The sequence below is a fragment of the Budorcas taxicolor genome, chromosome 4 (assembly GCF_023091745.1).
Source record: "Budorcas taxicolor isolate Tak-1 chromosome 4, Takin1.1, whole genome shotgun sequence".
NCBI classification, from domain to species: Eukaryota; Metazoa; Chordata; class Mammalia; order Artiodactyla; family Bovidae; genus Budorcas; species Budorcas taxicolor.
The window spans coordinates 109,186,325-109,213,244 of NC_068913.1; the positions used below are offsets into that span (position 1 = coordinate 109,186,325).

The 26,920-nt window shown below is 39.9% G+C and overlaps 1 protein-coding gene across 1 annotated transcript in view; it reads right to left on the bottom strand.

Moving 5' to 3' along the window:
- The window catches only part of TPK1 (thiamin pyrophosphokinase 1), a 390,159-nt gene that overhangs the window by 166,298 nt on the left and 196,941 nt on the right, over positions 1-26,920 (bottom strand). The window contains exon 5 of the mRNA XM_052638857.1: positions 23,176-23,271. Coding sequence (XP_052494817.1) covers positions 23,176-23,271 — 96 coding nt within the window. The remainder of the gene's footprint in view (positions 1-23,175; positions 23,272-26,920) is intronic.

Sequence of the window (26,920 nt, forward strand, 5' to 3'; positions counted from 1 at the left end):
AAGGCACTTGCTCACAGAGCCTCGCTGTCTGCCGGCTCCCCACCTGCTTGGTTAAGCTCAGACCCTGAGCCCTGTGCCCTCCACCCGTAAGGCCCCTGCACACCTCTCCCCTTTAGGACCTGTGAGCCAAACAGCCATTTAATTTCAAACGCCTCTCTTGCATGTGTCTATACCAGACTGATCTTCAAAACCGCCAGATTATTCCTTACAGCACACACAGTCAGACTTTGTTACGACTGCTGATACACCTGTGTCTCTCTCTCTCCTTCTGCTGCTGCTAAGTCACTTCAGTCATGTCCGATTCTGTGTGACCCCATAGACAGCAGCCCACCAGTCTCCCCCGTCCCTGGGATTCTCCAGGCAAGAACACTGGAGTGGGTTGCCATTTCTTTCTCCAATGCATGAAAGTGAAAAGTGAAAGGGAAGTCACTCAGTCATGTCCGACTGTTAGCGACCCCATGGACTGCAGCCCACCAGGCTCCTCCGTCCATGGGATTTGCCAGGCAAGAGTACTGGAGTGGGGTGCCATTGCCTTCTCCACCTCTCTCCTTCTAGAGAAGACCTAAGAAACAGACACCAGCCGCAGCGTGTGCGACACAGCAGACAGTAAGCATTTCTGAGCTTCATCAACACACACAAATCAGGGAAAATTGAATAAATAACCAGAGAGGCAAGAAGCTGATTATTAGGCTGCGTTAACATCATCTAAAATGTACAAAATAGTACTTCCATACTTGGCAAGGATTCCCATAGTTGGCAGCTTTTGAAAACAATAACTTATTTCACATGTGTTGCCCTGGGCAGTATATATTTGCTGATCACTTACTGTCTGTTAGGTACTAAACACTTAGGGTAGATCAGTAAACAAGACAAACCACCACCCATGTCCACACGTCTGTTCTTTAGGTCTGCATATGTATTCCTGCCCTACAAGTAGGTTCATTTGTACCATTTTTCTAGATTCCACATATATGCATTAATACACAATATTTCTCTGTCTCTTTCTGGGCTTCCCTGATAGCTCAGTTGGTAAACAATCCACCTGCGATGCAGGAGACCCCAGTTTGATTCCTGGGTTGGGAAGATCTGCTGGAGAAGGGAGAGGCTACCTGCTCTAGTACTCTTGGCCTTCCCTTGTGACTCAGCTGGTAAAGAAACCGCCTGCAATGTGGGAGACCTAGGTTTGATCCCTGGGTTGGGAAGATCCCCTGGAGAGAGGAAAGGCTACCCACTCCGGTATTCTGGCCTGGAGAATTCCATGGACTGTATAGACCATGGGATCGCAAAGAGTTGGACACGACTGAGCGACTTTCACTTTCACTTTCTGACTTCACTCTGTGTGGTAGACTCTGTGTCCATCCACGCCTCCATAAATGACCCAATTTTGCTCCGCTGAACGGCTGAGTAATATTCCATGGCATACATGTTCATGTTCCACATCTTCTTTATCCATTTCTCTGTTCAAAGAGTGTCAGGAGGGTAGTCATGAGAACTGAATGCAAAATTAGGAGGAATCAGAGTAAAATCTAAATGCTAGATTTGAAAAGAGCCTCAGTAAGCCACTGAAAAATCCTGACTTTTATTAGCATTAACATGGAAAGCCATTCTGAGCAGTTATCAGTTCTGATATTGCAACATCTGACACAAGGTTATTTTTACCTCGTCCCAGATACAGTCTCTCACAGAAATATGGGCTTCCAGCAAAACCATATTTCTTTGATCTCACTGGTTGCTTCCTCTCAGGAACCAACATAACAACTTTGGAATAACCCAGAGTAAAGTCCTTAATTCTCTTCTGTCATTACATACTCTGCCCTGGTGTTCTCTGACAGCCTTGTGGCTTTAAATACCAACAATGTCAACACTTCTAACAGTCTATCGTCAATCCAGACCCTTTCTCCTCAACTCCAGGCTCCCATATTCAATGTTTACTTGACATCTGCATTTGGAATCCAATAGAGATCTCTACGTTAACCTGATCTTTCTCTGAATCATGATCTCCCACTGTTTTCCCCACAAAAGCTATTCTACCCCAAACTCCCAGGGTTCATTCTTAACTCTTCTCTCTTATACCCCATAAAAAAAATTATATTGGTCCTAAGTTCAGTGAAAGTCACTCAGTTGTTCTGACTCTTTGAGACCCCATGGTCTGCAACCAACCAAGCTCCTCTGTCCATGGAATTCTCCAGGCAAGAATACTGGAGTGGATTGCCATTCCCTTCTCCAGCGGATCTTCCCGACCCAGGGATCAAACCCAGGTCTCCGGCATTGCAGGCATCTATTTTACCATCTAAGCCACCAGGGAAGTCTCAGTTCAGTATACATCCAAAATTTCTCCCCTTGTCACTACCTACAACCCCATCACAACCACGGCCACCAAAATCTGTCAGAGAATATGAGCCACCATTATAGCTCATGGGAAAGACTGCAGTGGCCTCCAACAGAGCTCTGCTTTTGCCCTTATTTCTCCACAATCTATTCTCAATATAGTAACAAAAATAACCCTGTCAAAATGTAAATCAGATTTTGCACCCTTCTGCCCAAAACCCTCCAGTGATTTTCTTTTGGGATCTATCTATTAACGCAAAGGAAGCAAAAGCAAAACCAAACAAATGAGACCTAATGAGACTTAAAAGATTTGTTGCAGCAAAGGAAACCATTGACAAAATGAAAATACAACCTACTGGACAGGAGAAAATATTTGCAACTGATATGACTGATAAAGGGTTAATATCCCAAATATCTAAAAGGCTCATATAAGTCAACATCAAAAGAAAGAAACAAGTAAACCAAGCAGTTAAAAAATCGGCAGAAGAACCAAATAAACATTTTTCCAAAGAGGACATGTAGATGGCCAATAGGCATGTAAAAAGAAGTTCAACATCACTAACCATCAGAGAAGTGCAAATCAAAACCACAATGAGATACCACCTCACACCAGTCAGAATGGCTGTTATCAAAAGGATGAGAGATTAGTTAGTGTTAGTAAGGATGTGAAGGGAACTCTTACATACTGTTGATGGGAATGAAATTGGTGTGGCCACTGTGGAAAACAGTATGAAGGGCTCTGAAAAAATTAAGGCTTCCCTTGTGGCTCAGCTGGTAAAGAATCCGCCTGCCATGTGGGAGACCTGGGCTCAATCCCTGGGTTGGGAAGATCCCTTGGAGAAGGGAAAGGCTACCCACTCTAGTATTCTGGCCTGGAGAATTCCATGGACTGTATAGCCCATGGGGTCTCAAAGAGTTGGACACAGCTGAGCAATTTTCACTTTCACTTCACTTTCAAAAAATTACACACAGAACTTCTATATGATCCAGCCATCTTTCTTCTGCTCCTTCTGGGTAATACACAAAAGAAGTCATGATCTCAAAGAGATTACCACACTCCGATGGTCACTGCAGCATTATCCGCAATAGTCAAGACATGGAAACAGTCTAAGTGTCTGTCAACAGACGAATGCATAAAAAAAGATTAGAAAATATGCAAGATACATATATATGTATCTCGTATTACATATATAATACACACAAACATACACACAATGGAACAATATTCAGACACAAGAAAGAAGGAAATCCTACCATCTGTGACAACATGAATGAACCTGGAGGCTTGAGATGCCAAGTGACATAAATCGGATAAAGGACAAACACTGTATGACCTCACAGAAAAATTTTAAAAAACTAAACTCAAAGAAGACTGGAATGCCATGTACATACTGCTACATTTAAAACGGATAACCAATGAGATTGACCACACGGTACATGGAACTCTGCTCAACGCTACATGGCAGCCTGGATGGGAGGGGAGTTTAGGGGAAAATGGATACATGGATATAGATGGCTGCACACCTCTGCTGTTCATCTGAAACTATCACAATCTTGTTAATTGGCTATACCCCATTACAAAATAAAAAGTTTAAAAATAAACAAATAAAATAATTCTAAACTCAAAAAAAAAAGAGAGAGAGAGAGAGAGAGAGAGAGAGAGATGAGAATGTCAGTTGTGGGGATAGGGAAGTAGAGAGACACTGGTCAAAAAGTACAAACTTCCAGATAAACAGTAAGTTTTAAATGTCTCGTGGACAGCAGGGTGACTATAGCCAACAATACTGAACTACATACTTGGAAGTTACTAAAAGTAGACCGTAAATGCTCTGTTAGAACAACAAACAAAAGTAATCATGTGAGGTGATGGACTTGCTGACTGACTCATTTTGCAATATGTATGTGTACTAAACCATGTTTATACTTTAAATGTACACAGTGTTATATACCGAGTATCTCAATAAAGCTGGAAAAATAAAGATACTTTACATTCTTCTTTTTTCTTGCTTGGTCTTCAAAGTCCTCAATGTATTTCACAGTGATGGCACACCTTAAGTCAGGCTAGCTGCATGTCAAGGGCTCAGGTGGCCAGTGGATCACACAGCTCTAGAACTAGCAAAGAACAGTGAAGTCATCCACTCCTATTTCTGGGGCCCCATCTAGAAAAAGCAGTAGGAGAAAAGACAAAACATTCAATAGCACTACTATGGCTGCAGAGAACCGCTGTCCTTAGAAAAAAGCCCACTTTCTGTTGGCGTTACGTGTGAAGACATTATAAATACAGGGGATTTTTAATGAGGATGGACCATGAGTTTCAGAGGGCAATGAGAGGGAGAGTGTGCATATTCGAGGGCAAGTCTCCTTATTTTAGATCACATCTACCATCCTCTAAAGAGCGAAAGTTACTCTCAAAGACTAACACACATTTTCTGTTGGCTGTGATCCATCAAAGATTCAGTGTTTGTAACTCTAAAAAATGTTGCTACAATCCTATTAGATCTATAGAGAAAATATTTTAAACAAAATATTTGTGCACACATAACACAAGTGTGTTATCTATCATGCCATATTCTCTAATATATAAAATGTTAAAAAAATTCCCTAACCTGTTTTTCAAGATCTCTTTCACTTCTAACAGTCCACATGAGATTCTCTGGTTAAATAATAATTGTGTCTATTTTGTTTAGAGAACAACTGAAAAACTTGGCTTTGCGTTATCTGCCTTAATAAAATCATGACAAGACTGGCTGAAGGATATATAACTCCAAAAGGAGAAGCAATTTCATTTTTCTATTATACAATCAAAGCCTTTTGGTAAACAAATGACATGTTTTTCTCCATTTGTCCTCAAAAAGACTTAGATACAGCATGCATGAAGTCTACAGCAGGGAAAGTGGCTGTCAGCATATTTTAATTGCATTGACTCTTCATAAATTGAATTTTGGAGGTGCATAAATGGACAATTTCTTTGAGGCTATCCCTGATAGACAGGGTGACCATACAATTGAATGCACAAGCTGAGACACCCTTGAAAGTAAAAGGGAACATTATAAATAATTACACCAAGGATACAGGCACAAAACAGGACTATCCCATGTAAACCAAGACACATGTTTATCCTGCTGTTCGAGAATTCCAAGTATGTAGCCAACTGAACCAAATTAAACACAAGGGTCTCAAAAAATTTAGACGTTATCCTTAAGCTTCCCTTAACCTTCAGAGATCCATACTATATGACAACTAGGCTTGAATAGGAGATGAAATTCTCTGGTCCAGTTGTTGGATGCTCTAATTTAAAGACGGAAGACCCAGTGCAGCCTATGAAGGAAATCACTGGGTCAGGAGAGAATAGAAACAACCACCTGCCAACAGCCCAGTGATATCAAAGTATGTTTCAATAAAGCCGATAAAACAATTCAAGTGACTGATGTGAAGTACAATGAGACACCAGAGAAATTAAAGACCTGAGGCTTCGCGGTATCAGAATATACTGTATTGACAAACAAAGACAGTACCTGGCTGGATCTTGGCAGCCTGTGGAAAACAATACCACAGGGACCCTATTTAAATTTCAACAAGGCCCAGTGAGTCACAGTTTAATGGCAGCCTGTTTCGGTGAGAAAGAAATCATGCCTCTTGCAGTGGCAAGATAATAAGGCTCCAGATTTTTCCTCAAATAATTTGCTCTCCATCCTTCTTTCTACAGCCTTAATTGAGTCATCACCTCCCTCACCGGGGTGACCCCACTGGTCTCCTGCCTGGGGCTTTCTGTAACCAAGTAGTTTCCTATCTGATTACAGGAGAAAGCTTTCCACATCTCAAATCTGATCATGCCAATGTTCTCTTGAAGTATTAGCTCTCCAGAATCTACAAACTAAAGTCCCATCTCCTCTAATACTCACTTGTAAGTTGCATCCACAACTCCCACCCCCCTTTATATTCTAGAAGCACTTCAGTTCTCAGAACACATCACAAGATTGCAAACTTCAGCGCTGGAACTATTCCCTCCCCTCACTCTCCCTTGTAAAGTATTTCCAAAGATGCCTACCTTCACCTTCTTTAAAAAAAAAAAAAAGAAAGAAAACTTGTTTGAACAGAGCATTTTCATCTCACTATGTCAAACTGCAAATATGTTATTAAGAGATGTCATAAACATATTTACACAAAGCTTGTTTTTGAACATGTTCTTTGAATGAAAAGTTTAAAGAAATTAAAAAAGAAGAAGAGGAAGGGACGTATTTATACCTGAAAAGTGAGCAATGTACACAAGCTTGTTTGTATTTGACAGAAAACTAGGGAGGCAATGAAAAGGGTCTATGCTAAGACTCCCAACTGTTTTAAACTATAATACCCCAGTAAAAGTTGTAGCAACAAAAGTCCAGGCAGTCCATATCCTCACTGGAGAGGTCAGCATGCCCAGACTGGAAGCAATTCTTTTTGCCACAGGTCCTTGACACACTAGCTGTAAGTCAGCAGCAGAGGAGGCCAGCACAGACAGGCCTACCCCAAATGCCTAGTGCATTCTATGAGCCTGTTATAGGAAACATGTAAATGGTCCAAGTGTGCATGTGTGATCAGGACTTTCGGTATTACCTACCCTTTGACATCCCAAAGGGATGAGTTTCACCTTTGGTCTTCAACACTCAGAACAAAACACTCTCTTGATTCTGGCTAGTTCCTAGTTCATCTTCCAGATCCTGCTGAGTTACCACCTGCAAGGAGAGTTCACGCTGGAGAAGGTCCACTTCCAAGGGGCTTCCCACCTGTCCTATCCCACTTATAACGGCATCCACTTCACAGACCGTAAGGTCTTAGGGTCAGAAACTGTCTCATTCAGGTTGCCCTCTTCAACCTACAGTACTTCGATTGGCTGGTAAACATGTTACAGACATCTGCTAGCTGAACGGTTACAGTTTCCATGCTTTACCTCTGGTGAATAACCAAGCATCAGCAAGCACACACTTGAAGTCTATTTTCCAAGGTCTCTATTTCTTTCTCAGGTTCTTGATGGAAAAGACGACTGAAGAGTTATCCTTCCAAGAATCCTGTAACTGGTTCTTTTATTACTATCATGAAATTTTCCATCCTTCAATTCAGCTTGCACACAGCCATGACACTTTCTAAATTGTATTACAATGTCTCATTCAAAATTTTCTAACAGGTTAACATTACCCATAGATCAAAATTCACATTTTTTATCTAGAGATTAAAGATCCTTCCTTTGTGACCCCAAACAATCTTTTTAGCACTGATGCTCACTTCTTCTTAGAATTCTTGCTGCATACCAGTTTTCCTTGCTTTCCCTCAGGCTGCTATTTGAAATCCTTGATAACACTTAATTTCAGCTGCCCTGGTCGTGATAGAGAATAGGACAACGACTGAGTTCATGCCCAAGATAATGAAATGCTTTTTTGATGTACCCTGGGCTTTGAATTTTTTAGTTAAACATTTCACGCCTGGTTGTAGTAACAGTGTTACCTTTCATTACAGATCTATCATGAATACTAATATTTCCTTGATTACTTGGCCTGTAGGTTCTCAAACCATATCAGTGAGGATATGGTTTCCCTGGGGAAAGAACATATTTTTCCAAGTAAACAAAAAGCACAATTGTTAAATGTGGAAATGTGTTATTTTTTCTTCTATATAAATACACAGGGATGGCAAGAGCATTTTTGCATGTATTTCATTTCTCTATATCAGAAAGTGAATGCCAAGGAGAGCTGAATAGAAAAAATAAAACACATACTTGTGTGTGTGTTTTTTTACATAATTTTATTTTACTATCTCTGCTGAAAATTAAATTCTTTGAAGAGTCAGGAACATAAATATAAGTAAAAATTACATAAAATCATGGTCTGTATAAATAACATGGATAAGTCTACTAGAGGTCATTATTGTCTCCAAACTTCTCATGTCATCTGAGGTCTTGAGAAATGGAAAGATGTATCATTTGTGGTTTAGAAAACCCAAAATACCTAGCATAGCATCTTCAACACAGTTCGTATTTAGTGCAAAATGAAAACTCAAAGTATGATTTGCATCATATTCAGGAACCACCAGCTTTGGAAGTAGAGTTTGAAAGCATCTTACAGTTTGGGTAAATGTCATCCATTGAAGTTAACTGACTGCTTGGTAGATGAATGAAAAAATTCACATCTGCTTTCCTGCCCATTCTACTGAAAAAGCACCAGATATTTTCACCCTGGCCAAAAATTCTATAACATACACGATGTCCTACTAAAGCTGAGCATTGAGAGAGTGCCAAGCAGTCATTCTTCCCACTCGTTGGAACGTGGGTTACGAGGCACCAGAATGTGGAACCCACATCCTCTTTCTCTCATCCCCTTTACCCTCTTTCTTTCATCCCCTTCCATCCTCTTTCTCTCATCCCCTTCCATTCCGACCACTGAGCAAGCTGAAAACAATTTTCAAAACCTCTGCTCTATTCCCAGAAGATTAGTCTTTCTGTACTTGTGATTAGTTTTTAAAGCGATTATCCTATCTTGCATCATCATGATTTGCTTTCTATACTACAAACAATATTTCTTGCTTTTGCTTCAGCCATAAAACAAGTCTTAGCTGCATATTCTTGTCTAAAATGATAAATGAAACTCATGGCTCCCATGTCTGGATGGATTAGGTTCGGCTATTCATAGCACTTCGGGTGCATTATTTTCCCAAAGTTTAGTGGCATAAAACGCTCTTCATTTTTTATTGACCAGTTAATAATAGGTGGCTATCAGGCTTGCTGCAGTGCAATCCTTAGATTTTGCAATCTGGTGCAATATAAATAGTTTATGTTAATTACCCCCTTCCCACCTTCTGGGAGAATAGAGACATTTTGATTGCAAATTTTGCACTTGGTCATTAACACTCTGGTTTCTAGATTATGCATTGGACCATTTTATAATGCCAAATGAAAATGTCAAAACTGTTAACTGCAGTGACAGTAATTACTTAAAGCTTATTTCTTGCAATGTAGTAAGTTTCCTCCAGCTAATACATGTATACAAAATAGCTGATCACCTCATCATCACCAGGTTTACGTTTAGTTTTAAGCGAGGTCATTTGCTATTTTGCTAACTGTATTCCATCTCCATAAGCATCATAGTAAACTGAATGCCATCTGGGAGAATATATTTGTTTAATGATAAGTTCCTCTTTCTGAAATAATTTCCTTCATTTATAGAGATGTTTTGAAAAAAATCGAAATCTATACGGTCAATTTTATAGTCAACTAAAATCTCTAGTAGAAACGGAGGAAGAAATAGAATTAAAATGTAATCAGTGAACTCTGAATTCAGATAGTCTTATTTCTACTGTGCTTCAACTATTTTGACACAGCTGTTCCTACTGCGAAGTACACATAGTCACATACATATTGACAGGGTAAGGCTCCTAGTGGACCCAGAAGAGATGCTGATATTATCTTATTTCTATGCCATCCATCTCTTAAGGTCCAGCATGCTGGCCATGGAATGCTAAGCAGAACTTCTGGGAAAAGAGACAGTCATGGAAACAAAGACATTTTTCACTTTCAGCTGCAAAGAGAGTGAATAGAGAGTGAATGCTATGGGATTCCACCTGCTCTGATTTAAATGGAACTTTCCGAGATAACTAGGCTCATCACCTAACACAAAGAAGGTATTACTATGTATATATCTCTTCTCCTGATTACTTGCTAAACTACCACCGAAAAATGTATCAATCTGATGTGCATATCCCTGTGACAGGCAGTTAATGTCATTTCAGTTCTTCATTCATGACTTAAACTATAGCACATCATTTCTTAAACATGAATGTTACAGGGTTTTTAAGTAGCCTACTGTAAATATTTACCCTAACATTTAAAAACTCTAACATGAAACAAGTTATTCTTCTGTTTGGGCAGGCAATCTGCAGTTGGTTAGATGAAAGGCTACACTAAGGTTTTGGGGACTGCCTATTGCTTCTTCTCTCTCATTCCCTACTATCATCCCAGTACCCTGTTCTCCCTCCCACTGTTGTCTTTTTTCATTTTAGCCCTAAGCATAAAGTTAGAAATAAAAATTTGTTTACTAAAATTTGAAATAATCTTTTGCTGTTAAACCAAGACAAACTCTATGTCTAGTCTGTAGCCTCAAATAAATGAATTTATTGCTTAAAAAATGTAGATATTATCATTATGGACAATCGTAATTATGAGGTAAGCACTACTACATATGGCACATCTGGAAAACAGGTACATAGAAAAAGAAGAAATTTTATAATCTACTAAGCAATTTCAGGATGTTCTATTATAAGTACATGAATCTTCCAGAAGATTAACATAAGACATAGTTTCCTCCTCCATCTGCAGTTTCTGCGCCTCCACAATGCTGCTGCTGCTAAGTCGCTTCAGTCATGTCTGACTCTGTGCAACCCCAGAGACGGCAGCCCACCAGGCTCCCCCGTCCCTGGGATTCTCCAGGCAAGAACACTGGAATGGGTTGCCATTTCCTTCTCCAATGCATGAAAGTGAAAAGTGAAAGTGAAGTCGCTCAGTCATGTCCGACTCTTAGCGACCCCATGGACTGCAGCCTACCAGGCTCCTCCGTCCATGGGATTTTCCAGGCAAGAGTACTGGGGTGGGGTGCCATTGCCTTCTCTGCCACGATGCAGTAACTAAATAAAATAGTCCTTTTCACATTAGGTCAGTGTTCTCCTGCAAAGGAGCACCACACCAACCATATGTGCAATTCTCTGCATTAATAAGAAATTTTATCTGGTAACTGAGTCATCCAGCTGAGAGTCCTGGTAAGCAGATAAACTTAACCCTTGTCCCGGGGCCCATAAAAGCACACCTTTCCTCTGGCAGGGATGAATTAGGCTGCCACAGCCTTGAGGGCAGTTAGCTTTTTATATCCATCGCAGCATCTCCTGAGTCACTCCAAAGCATGGGGAATATCTATTTTCTCTTGTTGCACAGCACTATAAAAAAGATTGCTGGTCTCTGAGAAGAAAGAAAAAACAGAGATGTGAATTTCTCTTTTGAAGGCTTTTCCAAAATGATCTAGGAAACAGCCTGCTAGTTCACACAATGCACAGAATTTTTCTTCTCCTTCCTTCCTCCTGATACTTAGCTTGCACCTCATTTGTTCCAGAACCTGAACATGTAAGTAGTTTGTCACTTGACAAAGATAGCAATTCTGGTAATACAGTAAAAATTAAAAGGGGGTCTGTGTAGGCATACTGATGTATAGTTGAATGTGCATTTGTGTGTGTGTGTGTGAGAGAGACATGTTGCTTTTTAGAACTTCACAAAAATTACCAATTAAGCTTACAACATCCCTTTGGGGTAGATAAGCACAGGCACAAAGGTAGGAAAACGTGTTATGAGAGTCTTACAATGCCTCAGCTACAGAACTGATGCTGAAATTGTATGGTATTGCTTTCTATATCAATTCAAGGAATTTGGCAAGATTTATCCTTGTCAAGTTCACAATGGCCATGGCTTATGAGACAATTTCTATGTATTCTCATTTGTCAGCTCTCAACTTTCTCAAGAAACTTAAGCTTAGAAAAAGAAACAGGTCCCAGAAGTAAGATATCAATTAATGAAATGAAAAGAAGATACCATTTGTACTGTTTTTAAAAACACACAACACACATCCCCTTTCCCTGCCCCATACAGTGAAGAGAAAAGCTGGATGTGTGTGTATGACCAAGTAACAGTGGACATCTCCATGTACTGGCCAAAATAAAAGCGTGTTCAATTACAAAGGAACAAGAGCTAGGGCAGGAGAGTAAGTTTTGTTAATGTCAAGGCAGATTACTAAATAAAGTTTACCAACATTTGATATAAAGGGTGTTCTTACATATACGTATATATTCATTTAATGAATATTTATGGAAGGCCAGGAATTGCTTTAGATGATGGGAATACAGCGAACAAACAAGCACAATTCCCTGCCCACACAAACTTTACATTCCAGGCACTGAATACAGAAGCAACCATTCTAAACATGTCTGATGGTGACAAGTGGAATGCAGAAATTCAGCAGGAAAGGGGAAAGGGCTGCTGAACCTGGAGATGGAAGAAGAGGAGGGATGGGGTGAGGCGGATGGAAACTATTTAAATCAGGTGGTCATATCAGGGTTCATCGGTATGAGGTATAATTTCATTAGAAAAAATTCTTCTTATTCCATTTTCTCAAATGTAAATTTAAAGGTGAACCAAAGGGACTTCCCTGGTCGTCCAGTGATTGAGAGTCCGCCTGCCAAAGCATGCTCGATCTGTGATCTAGGAAGATCCCACATGCTGTGGAGCAACTAAACCCGTTTGCAATAACCACTGAGCATTTGCTCCAGAGCTGGAAGCTGCAACTACCGAAGCCCCCGCACCTAGTGCCTATGCTCTGCAGTAAGAGAATCCACCACAATGAGAAGCCCATGCGCCACAAACAGAGTAGCCCCCACTCGCCACTAGAAAAGGCCTGCACCCAGCGAGGAAGACCCAGCACAACCAAATAAGTGAATTGTTGTTGTTCAGTCGCTAAACCATGTCCTGCTCTTTGCGACCCCACGAACTGCAGCACGCCAGACTTCCTTGTCCTTCACCATCTCCCAAACTGCTCAAACTCATGTCCCTTGAGTCAATGATGCCATCCAACCATCGCATCCTCTGTCTCCCCCTTCTCTTCCTGCACTCAGTCTTTCCCAGCATCAGGGTCTTTTTCAATGAGTCGGCTCTTCGCATCAGGTGGCCAAAGTATTGGAGCTTCATCATCAGTTCTTCCAATGAATTTTCAGGACGGATTTCCTTTAGGATAGACTGGTTTGATCTCCTTGCTGTCTTTATGGCCCAACTCTCACATCTGTACATGACTACTGGAAAAACCATAGCTTTGATGATATGAATCTTTGCCAGCAAACTGATGTCTCTATACTTTAAAAAATATTGTCTAGGTTTCAAGTAAATAAACAAATAAAAATTAAATAAGTAAAAGGTGAAGTAGAGAAGAGTTCTATACAAAACAAATCTGCTTTTTAAAAAGCTGGAACTATCCTGAAGAGGCAAGCCACAGCAACTATGACAGTCTGAATTAGTATATGGTGATGCATCTATCTGTTTCCTTTATTAGAATGGAGACTATTTGAGGCCATTGGTTTGGCCACCAAATCATAGCATACTGACCTGGCTACAGGTACTACATCAAAGTTCGTTAAGCTTATTAGCAGAAGATCCCCAGGAGCTTCCATAGTACATTTAAGGGAAGGAAGTCTACTTTTGGAACTCTGAAGCCAACTTTTGACATATGTTGGGTAATAACACCCCTTAGTGACCGCACAGTGAGCACAAAGCACATGCAAGCTGGCAGAAGCTAGAGCACGCCAGCCCTCTTCTCTCTCCATCGAGGCGTGAGGCCAAGGGTGATTAGCGGAGCTGTGCAATCGTCCTGCTGGCGGATTCCACCACCTAACAGACAGACCCCATTCTCACTGGTTCCCCAGGAATACCGAAGGCTGAAAACCTCCCCTGGAAAACACAGCAACTTGTGAGGAGCCCTCTCACATATGTGAGAGTTGGGCCATAAAGAACGTTGACCACTGAAGAACTGACACTTTTGATTTGTGGTACTGGAGAAAACTCTTGAGACTCCTTTGGACAGCAAGGAGATCAAACCAGTCTATCCTAAAGGAAATCAGTCCTGAATATTCATTCATGTCTTATAGTGCAAGAAATCTTATAAAATTAGAGTGTGTCCAAAAGAAACAATGCTAGGATGTTAGCTAGACTTACTGTGATGATTTCACAATTTATACAAATATCAAATCATTATGTTGTACACATGAAACATAATGTTATACCTCAATTTTTTAAAAAACTTTCATTTGAAAAAAAAAAAGGAAATGATGAGTCGATGAACCAGAGCTATAAACTTAGTCTGATTGCTAAAAACATTATCTAATTTTAATATCATATTGCTCCATGAAACTTATTATAAAATCAAAAGATTAACCATGCATATATTCTATAAACAATCTTATTTATATGTATGTTAATTTTTATAAAATAGATGAAAGTACATATTTTATAAGATAAACATCATTATATATAACTCTGTGCATGCATGCATACTCCTTTGCTTCAGTCATGTCCAACTCTTTGTGAACACATGGCCCTCCAGGTTCCTCTGTGTGTGGGATTTTCCAGGCAAGAATACTGGAGTGGGTTGCCATTTCCTTCTCCAGGGGATTTTCCCGATCCAGGGATCAAACCCACGTCTCCTACACTGGCTGGCAGATTCTTGACCACTGAGTCACCTGGGAAGCCCCATATATAACTATGACATATAAGCAATATTTCACAAAATTAAATATTTATAAAATATATTTTAGAGTATTTTATATTTCATTTACATAAAAATTTATATTTATATTCTATAAATATATTACATAAAATATACCCTATTATATAAAATATTATAAAAGCAAAGAGTTGGACACGACTGAGTGACTGAACTGAACTGATAAAAGGTCTCAAGAGCTAAGGTGCACAACGATACATGACTGTTAATACCATCACTGCTGCTGTTATATTTTTATGAAGGGCTTTATATGTGGCTGACATTGCAGTAAGTGCTTTGCCTCATAACTCCCTGGTATGTGCAGATTATTATTCTGACTTTACAGATGAGAGAGTTGAGTCTTAAAGAACCAGTCATGCAGCGGAGAGAAAGTCAGCCTACCCCAAGCATCAGAGATAACCTTTAATTACAGTGTGTTGGAGACCAATACTTTTCATAATAAACATATTCAGTCTTTACAACTGGTACAGATAACAAGCAATGTAAAGAATCTGGACACGTGTCATGGGAGAATTACTAGGAACTGCTACTGAGAAGATTCTTTCAGAAGATACATGCCAGCTAAGGTTTGCCAGGGTGTCCTTTGGAATCTGCCTTGATGTTACTGGAAATAAATTTATTCACTGAACAAGTATTTATTGAATAAGTAACTAGGAGAAAAGATTTAAAGCAGATATCCATTTAAAACAGAGGCTATAAATTTCAGTAAGGGAATGGAGTGAATGGGACAAACAGAAGACTAGTCAAATACCCCAGGTAAGAAATGATAAAGGTCTGAACTGAGACAGCAGCAGCAAGACTGGAAGGAATAAAGTGGGCACAGGAGATATCTGTAGGATTATAGCAACTGCAACTAGCCATTGAGGGATGGCAAAAGGATAGTAAAATATAAGGTTACTCTCAGGTTTCTGCCAGGCGGATGGATGGCAGTGCCATTGAATGAGACAGAAAATAAAGAAAGAGAAAATGAGATTTTGTGAGAAAGATGATGAATTTTGGTTTACACTGAAATGAAGTTCCTCTGGCCTAACAGTTAGTGGTTAGAAACAGGGCTTTGAAGTTCAGGATTAGAGACATAAGTTAGAGCGTTAATGGCACAGAATGATAACTGAGGCCCAGGGAGACAAGATAGAAGAAAAAGGCAGGTGTGACAGCAGATCAATATAGAAGAGCGGGGAGAAAACGCAGGTGGTGAGGAAGACCACGGGACTGTGATGGGTCAGGAGGGAACATAGGAACAAACAGGGCTACTCCGTCGAGAGTCAAGCCTGATAAAATCACGTCTTTGATTGAGTCTTAACGTACTCCGGTCTCTTGGGAAAACTGCAATGGTTGAGAAGATCTGGGTTGTCACGTAGTTTAAAAACACCAATTTCTAGCTAAGATTTTCAAGCAGGCATGTTTTTCATGTCCAATGACTGCCTAAACGGGCAGCAGACATGACTTGAAACTTTCTGAGGAAACACTTTAAAGTTGAAAGAGTCCACAGAAAGTTATTTTGATTGAAATTCATGCCTTCCTGTTCTATTTTACTATGAGGCGTGGCATAGGAAGATAACACCATTCTCCGGTTATAGCATCTTGAAGACACTGAAATATGCTTTGAATAAACATTTTACTTCGAAATAACTTGAGATTTGGGAAAAAGTCGTGAAGATAGTTTAGGTAGCAATACCAATCACCAGTTCCCACTGATGTTAACTCACTGACCAGACACATACTAAAATATCTTTTGCAACTTGAGGTATTTCAACATACACTCACATAACAAATCACTGGCCACAGGTGTTAGTTTCTGCAAAAGTCTCCTGGTCAATGATGTGCTAACACCTTATACAAACATGCCACATCTGTCACAACTAAAACTGACACTGGGGCACCACTATTAACAATACTCTGGACTTTATTCACCTTTCACCCCACTGCATTTAGCTTTCATGTCTCTCTTATCTACTCTGCTCTGAATTATCAATGATGATGTTTACTATGATACTTTAAGGTGGCATTGACGAGGTTTCTCTAATGTAAACACAGTATTTACTCCTCTCTAGAAGACATTTACACACACAACAGATTTATTGTTTGGCTTCAGATAAGACTGAAATCTTGACACAGATAATGAGCTCATCAGAGTGGACTTTACTGAAGACATCACAGTACCCTGGAAAACACTTCTCAGAGGACTATCTTACAACTATCTTCCTGTACATGTCTTATCATACTGGAAACGTAATTAGTCCAATCAGATAGAAAGCGTCAGTAGCTCAGTTGAGTCCAATTCTTTGAGACCCCATGAACTGTAGGCCACCAGTTTCCTCGGTTCAGCTCAGTTACTCAGTCGTGTATGACTCTTTGAGACCCCATGGACTGCAGCATGCCAGCCCTCCCTGTCCATCACCAACTCCCAGAGCTTGCTCAAACTCATGTCCATCGAGTCGGTGATGTCATCCAACCATCTCATCCTCTGTGGTCACCTTCTCTTCCTGCCTTCGATCTTTCCCAGCATCAGGGTCTTTTCAAATGAGTCAGTTCTTTGCATCAGGTGGCCAAAGTACTAGAGTTTCAGCTTCAACATCAGTCCTTCCAATGAATATTCAGGACTGATTTCCTTTAGGATGGACTGGTTGGATCTCCTTGCAGTCCAGGGGACTCTCAAGAGTCTTCTCCAACACCACAGTTCGAAAGCATCAATTCTACGGTGCTCAGCTTTCTTTATGGCCCAACTCTCACATCCATACATGACTACTGGAAAAACCATAGCTTTGACTAGATAGACTTTTGTCGGCAAAATAATGTCTCTGCTTTTTAATAAGCTATCTAGGTTGGTCATAGCTTTTCTTCCAAGGAGCAAGCATCTTTTAATTTCATGGCTGCAGTCACCATCTGCAGTGATTCTGGCACTCCCCAAAATAAAGTCTGTCCCTGTTTCCATTGTTTCGCCATCTATTTGCCATGAAGTGACGGGGAAAAATGGACCAGTCTCCTATGTCTATGAAATTCTCCAGGTTGCCATTCCACTCTTCAGGGTATCTTCCCAACCTGGGTGGGAACCTGGTCTCCTGCACTGCAGGCAGATTCTTTACCATTGGAGCCATTCAGATATAATGAGTTAGCCAATCAGATATAGTCAGTCTTAAATTTGATAAGTAGCAACAGTTATTTCGTATGAACATTAAAAAAAATTAGTCCATTACAAAATAATCACGTCCAATACTAACATTTAGTGGATAAAAATAGTTTAAAACTCTCCAAGATCAGCAGGTGTGATTCAGACAGGTTCTTTCCTGGATCCCTTTAAAAATAGACTGTCTCTCCACAGCCCTCTTGGTCTCTGAAAAGTAAGCTCCGTTGGCCTTCGAAGCCACACATCCTGGGGGCTCATCTTCCAGACACAGGACCCCCATGATGGGGAGCCTGATGCCGGGCTCACAACCCTGGCTCCCTGGGGAAAACCTCTGCTAACTGTAATTAATCTCCTGTTTACAGGTCGCCCACCTGGGGGTATGAGTTTTGACTATACCAGACTCTGCCCTTCCTACCTGTTTTGTTATGTTTTCTTTCTATAGATCTTTTCTGGTAGGCTTCAGGGCTTTTCACTGATAGTTGCTCTGTAAAGAGTTGTAATTTTGATGTGGCCCAGAGAGGAGGCAAGCTCAGGGTCTTTCTACTCTGTCCTCTTTGGTTAACGCTTATCTCCACAGTTTTTATGGATATTTAAGTTAGTCACTAATACTAGTCTCCGTGTATAGAAAATTTAGACATTTGCTCTTATTTATGTAATACTTAGGGCTTCCCTGGTGGCTCAAATGGTAAAGCGTCTTCTTGCAATGCAGGAGACCCGGGTTCGATCCCTAGGTCGAAAAGATCCCCTGGGGAAGGAAATAGCAACACACTCCAGTACTCTTGCCCGGAAAATTCCATGGACAGAGGAGCCTGGTAGGCTATGGTTCATGGGGTCGCAAAAAGTAGGACACGACTGAACGACTTCACTTTCACTATGTAATACTTGATTTATTCAGCATCCTGTGTCATTTAATTTAAAAAACTGTTTATAAAAATAACATAGTATAAAGGGTTAAAAGGCATTGAGGTTTTAACAAATAAAACTGGTATGAGTTGAAATCTATACAGTTTGAAATTAACATCAACTTTTCTGCCTAAATTGTGTCCAATACAAAGTCTCTTTAAAATAACAGAAACTAAAGTAACTGATTCTATTGCCATGTAATTCTAGGAAATATCCCAACCTACATTTTGGGAGAACTATTATTCTTAGGGCCTTATCATTTAGATATCTTCCTGCTTCACCCTAAACAATGTATGTCTTACATTTTTTGAAAGTTGGAGCAATAGCTTTTAATGTTTTCCCTTGTATTCCAGGGTTTCGATCTCAAATGTGTATCACAGCATCAAAAAGCATATTTGCTCTTTGAAGATTCAGTCATATCAGATGGCATCCTGATAATGTATTATTCATAACTCAGTCACAGATAAACAATATGGCAACATAAAAGCAAAGCATTAAAAAGCCACATGTATCACAGAAGCCTTTCACAAAGGAATAAAAGTTCAGGAGGGGCAGGTTTTATATAGGTAAATAAATAATAAATAAGGCAATGTAGGGAAATTTTTTTTAATAATTAACCTCATGTTCTAGATAGTAAACTCCTTAAGGATAAGGACAGATCCTAATCCAAATTCTACAAAGTTTTAATATGTTACACAGTATGGCTCGTCAGCATATTAAATACTACTTTAGTTCATTTATACTATAGTTGATATTTTAACATATATGCTAAGAAGATCTCACCAAATATAGACATTTGGATTACACATTCATATTTACAATTTAATAAGTGGAAAACCAGAAAAGTCTGATAATTTTCTAAGATTCATTAAGTGGGGAAGAATAAAGGAGTTTCTGCTATAGTTCACGTATATTTTAGGAAGAAATCTGTAGACGTCCTCATGGTGATCTCACTTGAGGTTAGGAGAATGTGTGGAGGGAAACCTTTCATGATTTTCCTTTCTAATGTTTCTACTCTTGCTTTTCTCCTACTATTACACTGAATCAAAGACCATGTTGTCACTCCCAGCCAAAACATAAACTCAGATGGAAGCCCACAGAGAGTCCTCAGATTTAACACAGACATCTTTTTCAGTTTGAACAACAGCTACTTTGTATGGTTTTCACTGTGAGTTATGCGTTCAGTTGACCTAACCATGCTTCTAACAACAAAGTCATCACATCGTTCTCTGTCTTAAAATTCTTCAAAACCTACCCTGTTGCCTCACTGGAGTGCTAGCCATCTTTTCTGCATACTGCCGTACTTGGCCACTACCTTCTCCCCTCGGCCGTCTAACTCCTGTTTCTTTCTTGTGTCTCAGGCTTCCCTAAAAAGCCTCTCCCCTAAACGCATCATCTCCTGCTGTCCTGAGCTCCCCGAGCATCACATATGCAAAGTGCTGCCACTTGGTCATGAACAAAACAGACCTGATCTCAGCTTCATGGGCTACACAGTCAAGCTGGGAAGAAAGGCCTTAGTGAACAGAAATAATTAACAAAAGTGTTCAGGGTATCTTAACAGAGAAAAGACGGAAGCATGGCAATGTACAGCAGCAGAGTGTAACCCAGAGCAATGGTGGGGGAACGTCCTTCAGGGACTTCCCTGGTGGTCCAGTGGCTAAGACTCTGCACTCCCAAAGCAATGGGCCCAGGTTCCATCCCTGATCAGGGGACTAGATCCCACATGCCTCAGCTGAGAGCTCACATGTCACGATGAAAACCCCACAAGTCACAATGAAAGATTCCACACCACAACTAAGACCCGGGGCAGCCAAATAAGTCAATGAGTATTTTTGAAAAGTCCTCTGTGACGACGTCAGGACTCCATCATGGCTTTGGCAAGAAAATGAAAATGTATTCAAGACATTCTAGTGGGAGGGAGCAACATATACAGAACCACCTTAAGGCAAAGGAGAAGGGGGAATCTAGAATCTTTTAGGAATAAGGAGAAAGAGGGGCTCAAGATGAGGAAGGGGAATGCCCTGGACCCAAAGCATGCTTGCCACAGAGGTGCCCTGTTCCCATCCTCCCCACAAAGACCTCACTACTGAGCTGTAAGGAAGTCAGCTGGCTCTCCTCGCCCAGCAGCAATTCCTTTGTGACACACCACTGCCTGCCTCTGGGGCCACATGTTTCCCTGGCATCCTCCAACCTAAGTACAGGGGAGCGGGAGGGTGTGGTCCTTTCTGCCCAATGCAGGAGTCCTCGGAAAGGTCCTCTTGCTCTGGGTCTCCAGTGGCTCGGCCAACATTTTGCTCAGTTTGTTTCACTGACCAGAACACCTGATTACTCTACTCTCTCCTCCCAGCCTGAGGCTCTCTCTAGATTTTGGTTGTTGAGTTTGAGACACAATGGTTTGTTCTGTGATTCAGTGACTGAATACTGTTTATAGATCCTATCAATTAGACACAATAAATGACATGCACATCACTGCCTTCCCAGCTTCCAGCGGCAGCACTGCTGCTGCTGCTGCTGCTAAGTCGCTTCAGTCGTGTCCGACTCTGTGCGACCCCACAGATGGCAGCCCACCAGGCTCCCCCGTCCCTGAGATTCTCCAGGCAAGAACACTGGAGTGGGTTGCCATTTCCTTCTCCAATGCATGAAAGTGAAAAGTGAAAGTGAAGTCGCTCAGTCGTGTCTGACTCTTCGCGACCCCATGGACGGCAGCCCACCAGGCTCCTCTGTCCATGGGATTTTCCAGGCAAGAGTGCTGGAGTGGGGTGCCATCGCCTTCTCCAGTGGGAGCACTAGGAAAACCGAAACTATTGTGAAGATTTGGAACTTTCTTCTAAGAAATTCCACATCAGCTATGTCTGGATGAAGCCGATAACTCTCAGTAGGCTGTTTCCCCTTTTCCGTAAACAAACAGATAATTACAGCAATTGACTGCTGAAAGTGGCACATTTGGTACAGCCCAAGCCACCACAGATATGAGAAAGGTTCACTCAATTACTTGTGGTAAGTTTGTAGAGTGAGCTACTCGTCAACTAACGATGGTTACAAAAGGCTTTCCCCTTCAAAGGGAGGAAAGGATCGACTCCGTCAGCTTCGTAAATATACCTTAGAGTAAATCTCCCAGAACTTCTGCGAAGGAGCAAGTTTTTATTAGGGGTGCCTCTCCACCACCTAGGCTGTTCCACCACTGTGTACCAGCTGTAGAGTTAGACTGTACGAGACTCGGCGGTTGACCCCACTCCCTACTCCGGTCCCAGACAATCAGGTAACTTTTATTATCCTGCGCTGAAACCATGTATAAGTTCATGGAGAGATTTCAGGACCGAGGTCTAATGACGGTGGCAAGTGACACCCCTACCCCTCAATCCCTCTGATGTGAAGGCGTAAAGAAACTGCTACAAGCAGCCACTGCAGACAGTCGGGGAGACCAGACTGAAGGCAAAGGCTACCTGGAGCCAAGACAGGAAGGAAGCAGACATGAGATCTGCCCACGCTGGGTCTGAATTGGTCCTTTCCCACGATTATTGAGGAAACCTTGAAATACTATCCTGTTGTACTTTTTGAAAACCATCCCAATGTACAGAGGTGTCCTTGAATTCTTCCTTTAAAATGACATGCTGGTGGCTTCTCTGGAAGTCCAGTGATTAAGACTTTGTGCATCCACTGCAAAGGGCATGAGTCTGATCCCTAGTCCAGGAACTAAGATCCCACATGCCACACACACACAAAAAAAATTGTTTTAATAAAACAACGCATTGGATCATGCATCTCAGTTTATCTCCCTGTCCTTCCCAGGAAAACAAGTCAATTGTCTTTCAAAGCTTCAGGTTTAATTTTGTGGATCTTCACTGGATAAAGGCTATAAAAAGTTTACATATTATTTCAACAAGTGTCAAAAATACTGTAAAATATTAAAAATTACAAATGTGTACATTAGCTAAACGATGTGATTATATGATTATACACTTGGATGCTAGGTGAAAATCACTACTGAATACCTTAAAGAGTCCATGCATGCAAAGTAACAGACGCTTCTCTCATTTTTAAAAAAGGTAAATATTATTTTATTTGTTTAAATAAGAATTTGCAAGGATGGCCAAATCCAGGCCATATTTGTTGGTCTTGCCTACATACTATATAAACAAACACATACACACACAGCTGTGCATGGTAAAAAACAACTTGGGATGGAGAGCAGCTACTTCCTTTAGGCTGAGAATGAGCTGTCAGTTTTGATTGCTATATACAAGGTCCACTTCACACATTTAGGGACCTACTACTCACTGGAAGGTTCCAAAATCTGTGACCTCTGATTCAAGTATACATGTTAATGTTTTGGCAGCTAAGTACAGATTTATTCATATACTGAAGAAACCTGACAAGGGAATCCAGATAATCAGCACAAAAGCAAATAATGATTTCAGGTGAGTAAAAATAGGATTTTTCACATCCTTGGTTTAAGATTCATAAACACCAAACAGGCATCGATCTTACCTGTAGGTCTTTTTCTTCTATCTTCCTTTGGAGCACTTCAAGGCACTTGGTAAAGTCAGTATGGTCTTGATCAGGAGTTGAAATAATTTCACAGCCCTGTGTTAAATAAGATAAAAGGTAGAAGTTAATAATGATGTCGACTGAGGAACAAGATCAAGAGCTATAAAAGAGAAAGCATCACACATATCCTATGATGCCTGTGTTATACCTTGATCATTAAAATCATTATCATTATCTTTCTTATTTCACATAACAGGACCTCTCAGCAATGATGTTAGACTACTAAAATGATGATCTGATTATGACAATCATTCTACCCAAAAAAAGTACAGCTAATACCACATTAATGGTCTTTAAAACTCACTGCTGTGATAACATTCAAGATTAACATAAGGACATCTGTATGAGTATTATAAAATACACTCACAGTGAAATGACTTGAAACTAAAATGAAACTACTTCTAATAAATGTTGAGTTTCTTTGAGCAGACTTTCTAAGTTTACTTACATGAATAGAAAAACTAATACCAGCTAAAGATGAACTGACGAACTACATTTTAAGTAAAATCAAGTTAGCTGTCTTATAAAATTCCTTTACAATACCTTTTTTCCCCACATAAAAAGAAGCAGGAAGAGAGATGCCTGTGTAAATACGCCTCTTGGATTATCTTTCGGACATAATGAAGTGAATTTATAAGTTCTCTGCCTCCTCTACAACAGATATTTTACCTAGTGAAAAACACTGAAATATATTTATAACTATAACTCCACAAAAGTGTCAGCTTGCTGGCACTAGTGAACTGAGATGGTTCGAGAAACAGTATTTTTGAAATGACACCGTCTCCTCCAATGTCTTACAGAAGCAAAGATATGTAAAACCAGAGCACAATGAGACTTTGGACTTCTTAATTCAGGAATGAAACAATGTGAGGTCTCTGACAAACAGCTGAGTAAGGGAAAGTTAAATATAATCTAGTATATAAAGTTGCCATTCAAAGAGTTCTCAAGGATACAAAACACCCATACTGGCTCTTAAATTATTCCAAAAACCATTCTCAGTAGATTTAAAGGTTCTTCTTTAACTTCAAGGTCTCCTGAAAGGTGTCGGGCTCAAGCTGTGCTTCATTCATTTATGACTGTCCTACAATGTAGTGACCAGTGAAAAAATTAATTTCTCATCATTCAAAAATATATTATGTACTAAAAGATACATATGTCATTTTTACAAGATCATCGATAAATACTTTCCTGACCCTAAAAGAACATTGAAATTTACTATAATGGCCAAGCAAGAATATGAAGTTGCCTTCTCTCAGGCTAACACCCCTAAAAAAAAAAAAAAAAGACACAAGAATATCCCAGAGCATACAGGAATATTATCAGAGAAGAGGATATTAGATTGTCAACAAACCAAAAATCACTATATTGAAACTTTCTGGAGAGCAGGCCTTACACTTTTATTACTGTTCCCAGTGCCTGGCACCAGTGTGCTATATAGGTAAGTGTTCAATAAATAAAATTCTTGAGGAATGAAAAGGTCTGTTGGCAAATGTGGTAGGAGAGTGTGGTATCTTATTTTACTGCCAAATATGACAATGATTAATTATCTTCCTTTTTTAAGTACTGACCAAAGAAATAATCACTCCAACAAAGGGAAACAAAATTAAAAAGGCAAACAGAAATAGCAATACAAGAGATGACTAATAGATCATCATCTGCTTTCACTGTTATCACCCCAGAATCAGCACAGATCCACAAGAAACCTTATAGCTAAAGGGAATCCAAGACATCACCTATGTAGTCCCACTATAATATCTGTAGATTAAGACAATAAAAAGAAGTTTAACTTGACTAAAAAACTGGACAGCAAGGTAGTCATTATCAGCAGGTCACATTCAGAAACCCTGTTTCTTTACTCCCGTGACATGGGAACAAATTCCTAGACAACTGAAAGACCAAGGTTTTCACACATGCTTAGCTGCTCAGTCAGGCACGACTCTCTAAAACCCCCATGAGCTATGGCCCACAAGGCTCCTCTGTCCACGGGATTCTCCAGCCAAGAACACTGGAGTGAGTTGCCAATTCCTCCTCCAGGGGATCCTCCCAAACCAGGGATCGAATCTGCATCTCTTGCGTTTCCTGAATTGCAGGCAGATTCTTTTACCACTACCCCCCAGTTCTTACGATATCTCTAAAGAAGCCCAGGTCTTCTGATACCTCTAAAGTTGGCTCCACAGAATATTAAGAAAAAAGCTACTTGAACTGTAAGACCTAGGCTTCAGCAACTTAAGATGGACACACAGAGAAGCTTAAGTCAGGACGCAGAGACAGATGATCAGAACTGAAAAGTTCAGACTGTATCTAAAGTAACTATAAACATCTAGAAACTCTAACCAAGCCATTTATTAGTCATCCACAGACTGTTAGAGTTTTGACTAGTTTAAATGATCCTAATATTATCACAGAATGAGAATAAATTCATTAGAAGTAGAAACAGCTCCAGGAGTCCTCTCAGGGAACTTTTGACACCTAGAAAGGGGACATGGAACACAACACATAGGTCTTTGGCCAACGAAAGACGTTTTCACTGTTTTCTGGGTCTTATCATAACATATCCAGAAGAGGGAAAATATAAAAGTAAAGATGAAAAACTATCATGATCCCGCAGACAAGAAAATTGTAGAAATGTGCTCATATTTATTTGCAATTTTTGGTAATACAAAATAAGGTTCAACTCCCTGGAGTCATTAGAACTAGGCTTTATGAAGATATTCAAGATATCAGACTTGGCCAATTAAAGTATATAACATTCTAATAAACAGTTTCCAATGTTAGTTTCCATTAGATATGTGTATTTTACATTAAGATATACAGGAATTTTCCAAAATTTCCATAAAATTCAACTACTACTATCTTTAATTTTTCTCAGTTGCCTTATTGCCTTATATATATATAATATATATATGATTTTAGGATATATATTTTTTAGAATACAAATTATTATTTTATAAGCCAGTAGGTAGCTCCAATCTCATTTATGCATTTTTCTTGGGTAATTTTTCTCACTCTACAAATAGAAATTTAAATAAGAATTCTAATAAATAGTTTGTTTTATGAATACATCACTTTTTTTCAAAATGGATTATTTTTTATACTACATTTTATTGATTCTGTTTTATACTAGAATTGGAAAGAAAAAGACTTGGCTTGACATTACAAATTTCAGTGTGTCAAAATCAGAGCTATTCTGGATTTGTTCTAACCTAAAAAGGATCTTTAGAAGATGTAGAGCCACAATGCCCAGTCTAAAATGCTTTTCAATAAACTGAGCTGTTTTTAGCCCTAACAGTATATAACTTAATTCTATGAAAAATCAGAGAACCTCAAAAGTTATCTTAAAATAGGAATACTAAAATTGTGATCTATTGATAATTATCTTTCTCACTGAAGTCAATAATAAAAAGTAAGATGTGATTACTCATCTTGTTATTTGAGATACGAGTCACTTTATATACATTATGATCTTGAATCTCGAAGATAACCTTATAAGGTAAATGTAATCATCACATTTTAAGATATGTAAACTGAAGTATGTGCTTAGTCCCTCAGTCAAGTCCCATTCTTTGCGACACCATGGACTGTAGCCTGCCAGGCTCCTCTGTCCACTGGGGCTCTCCCGGCAAGAATACTGGAGTACAGAGAGTTTAAATAACTTGCCCAAGGTCATGCAGCTGATAAGGAGAGA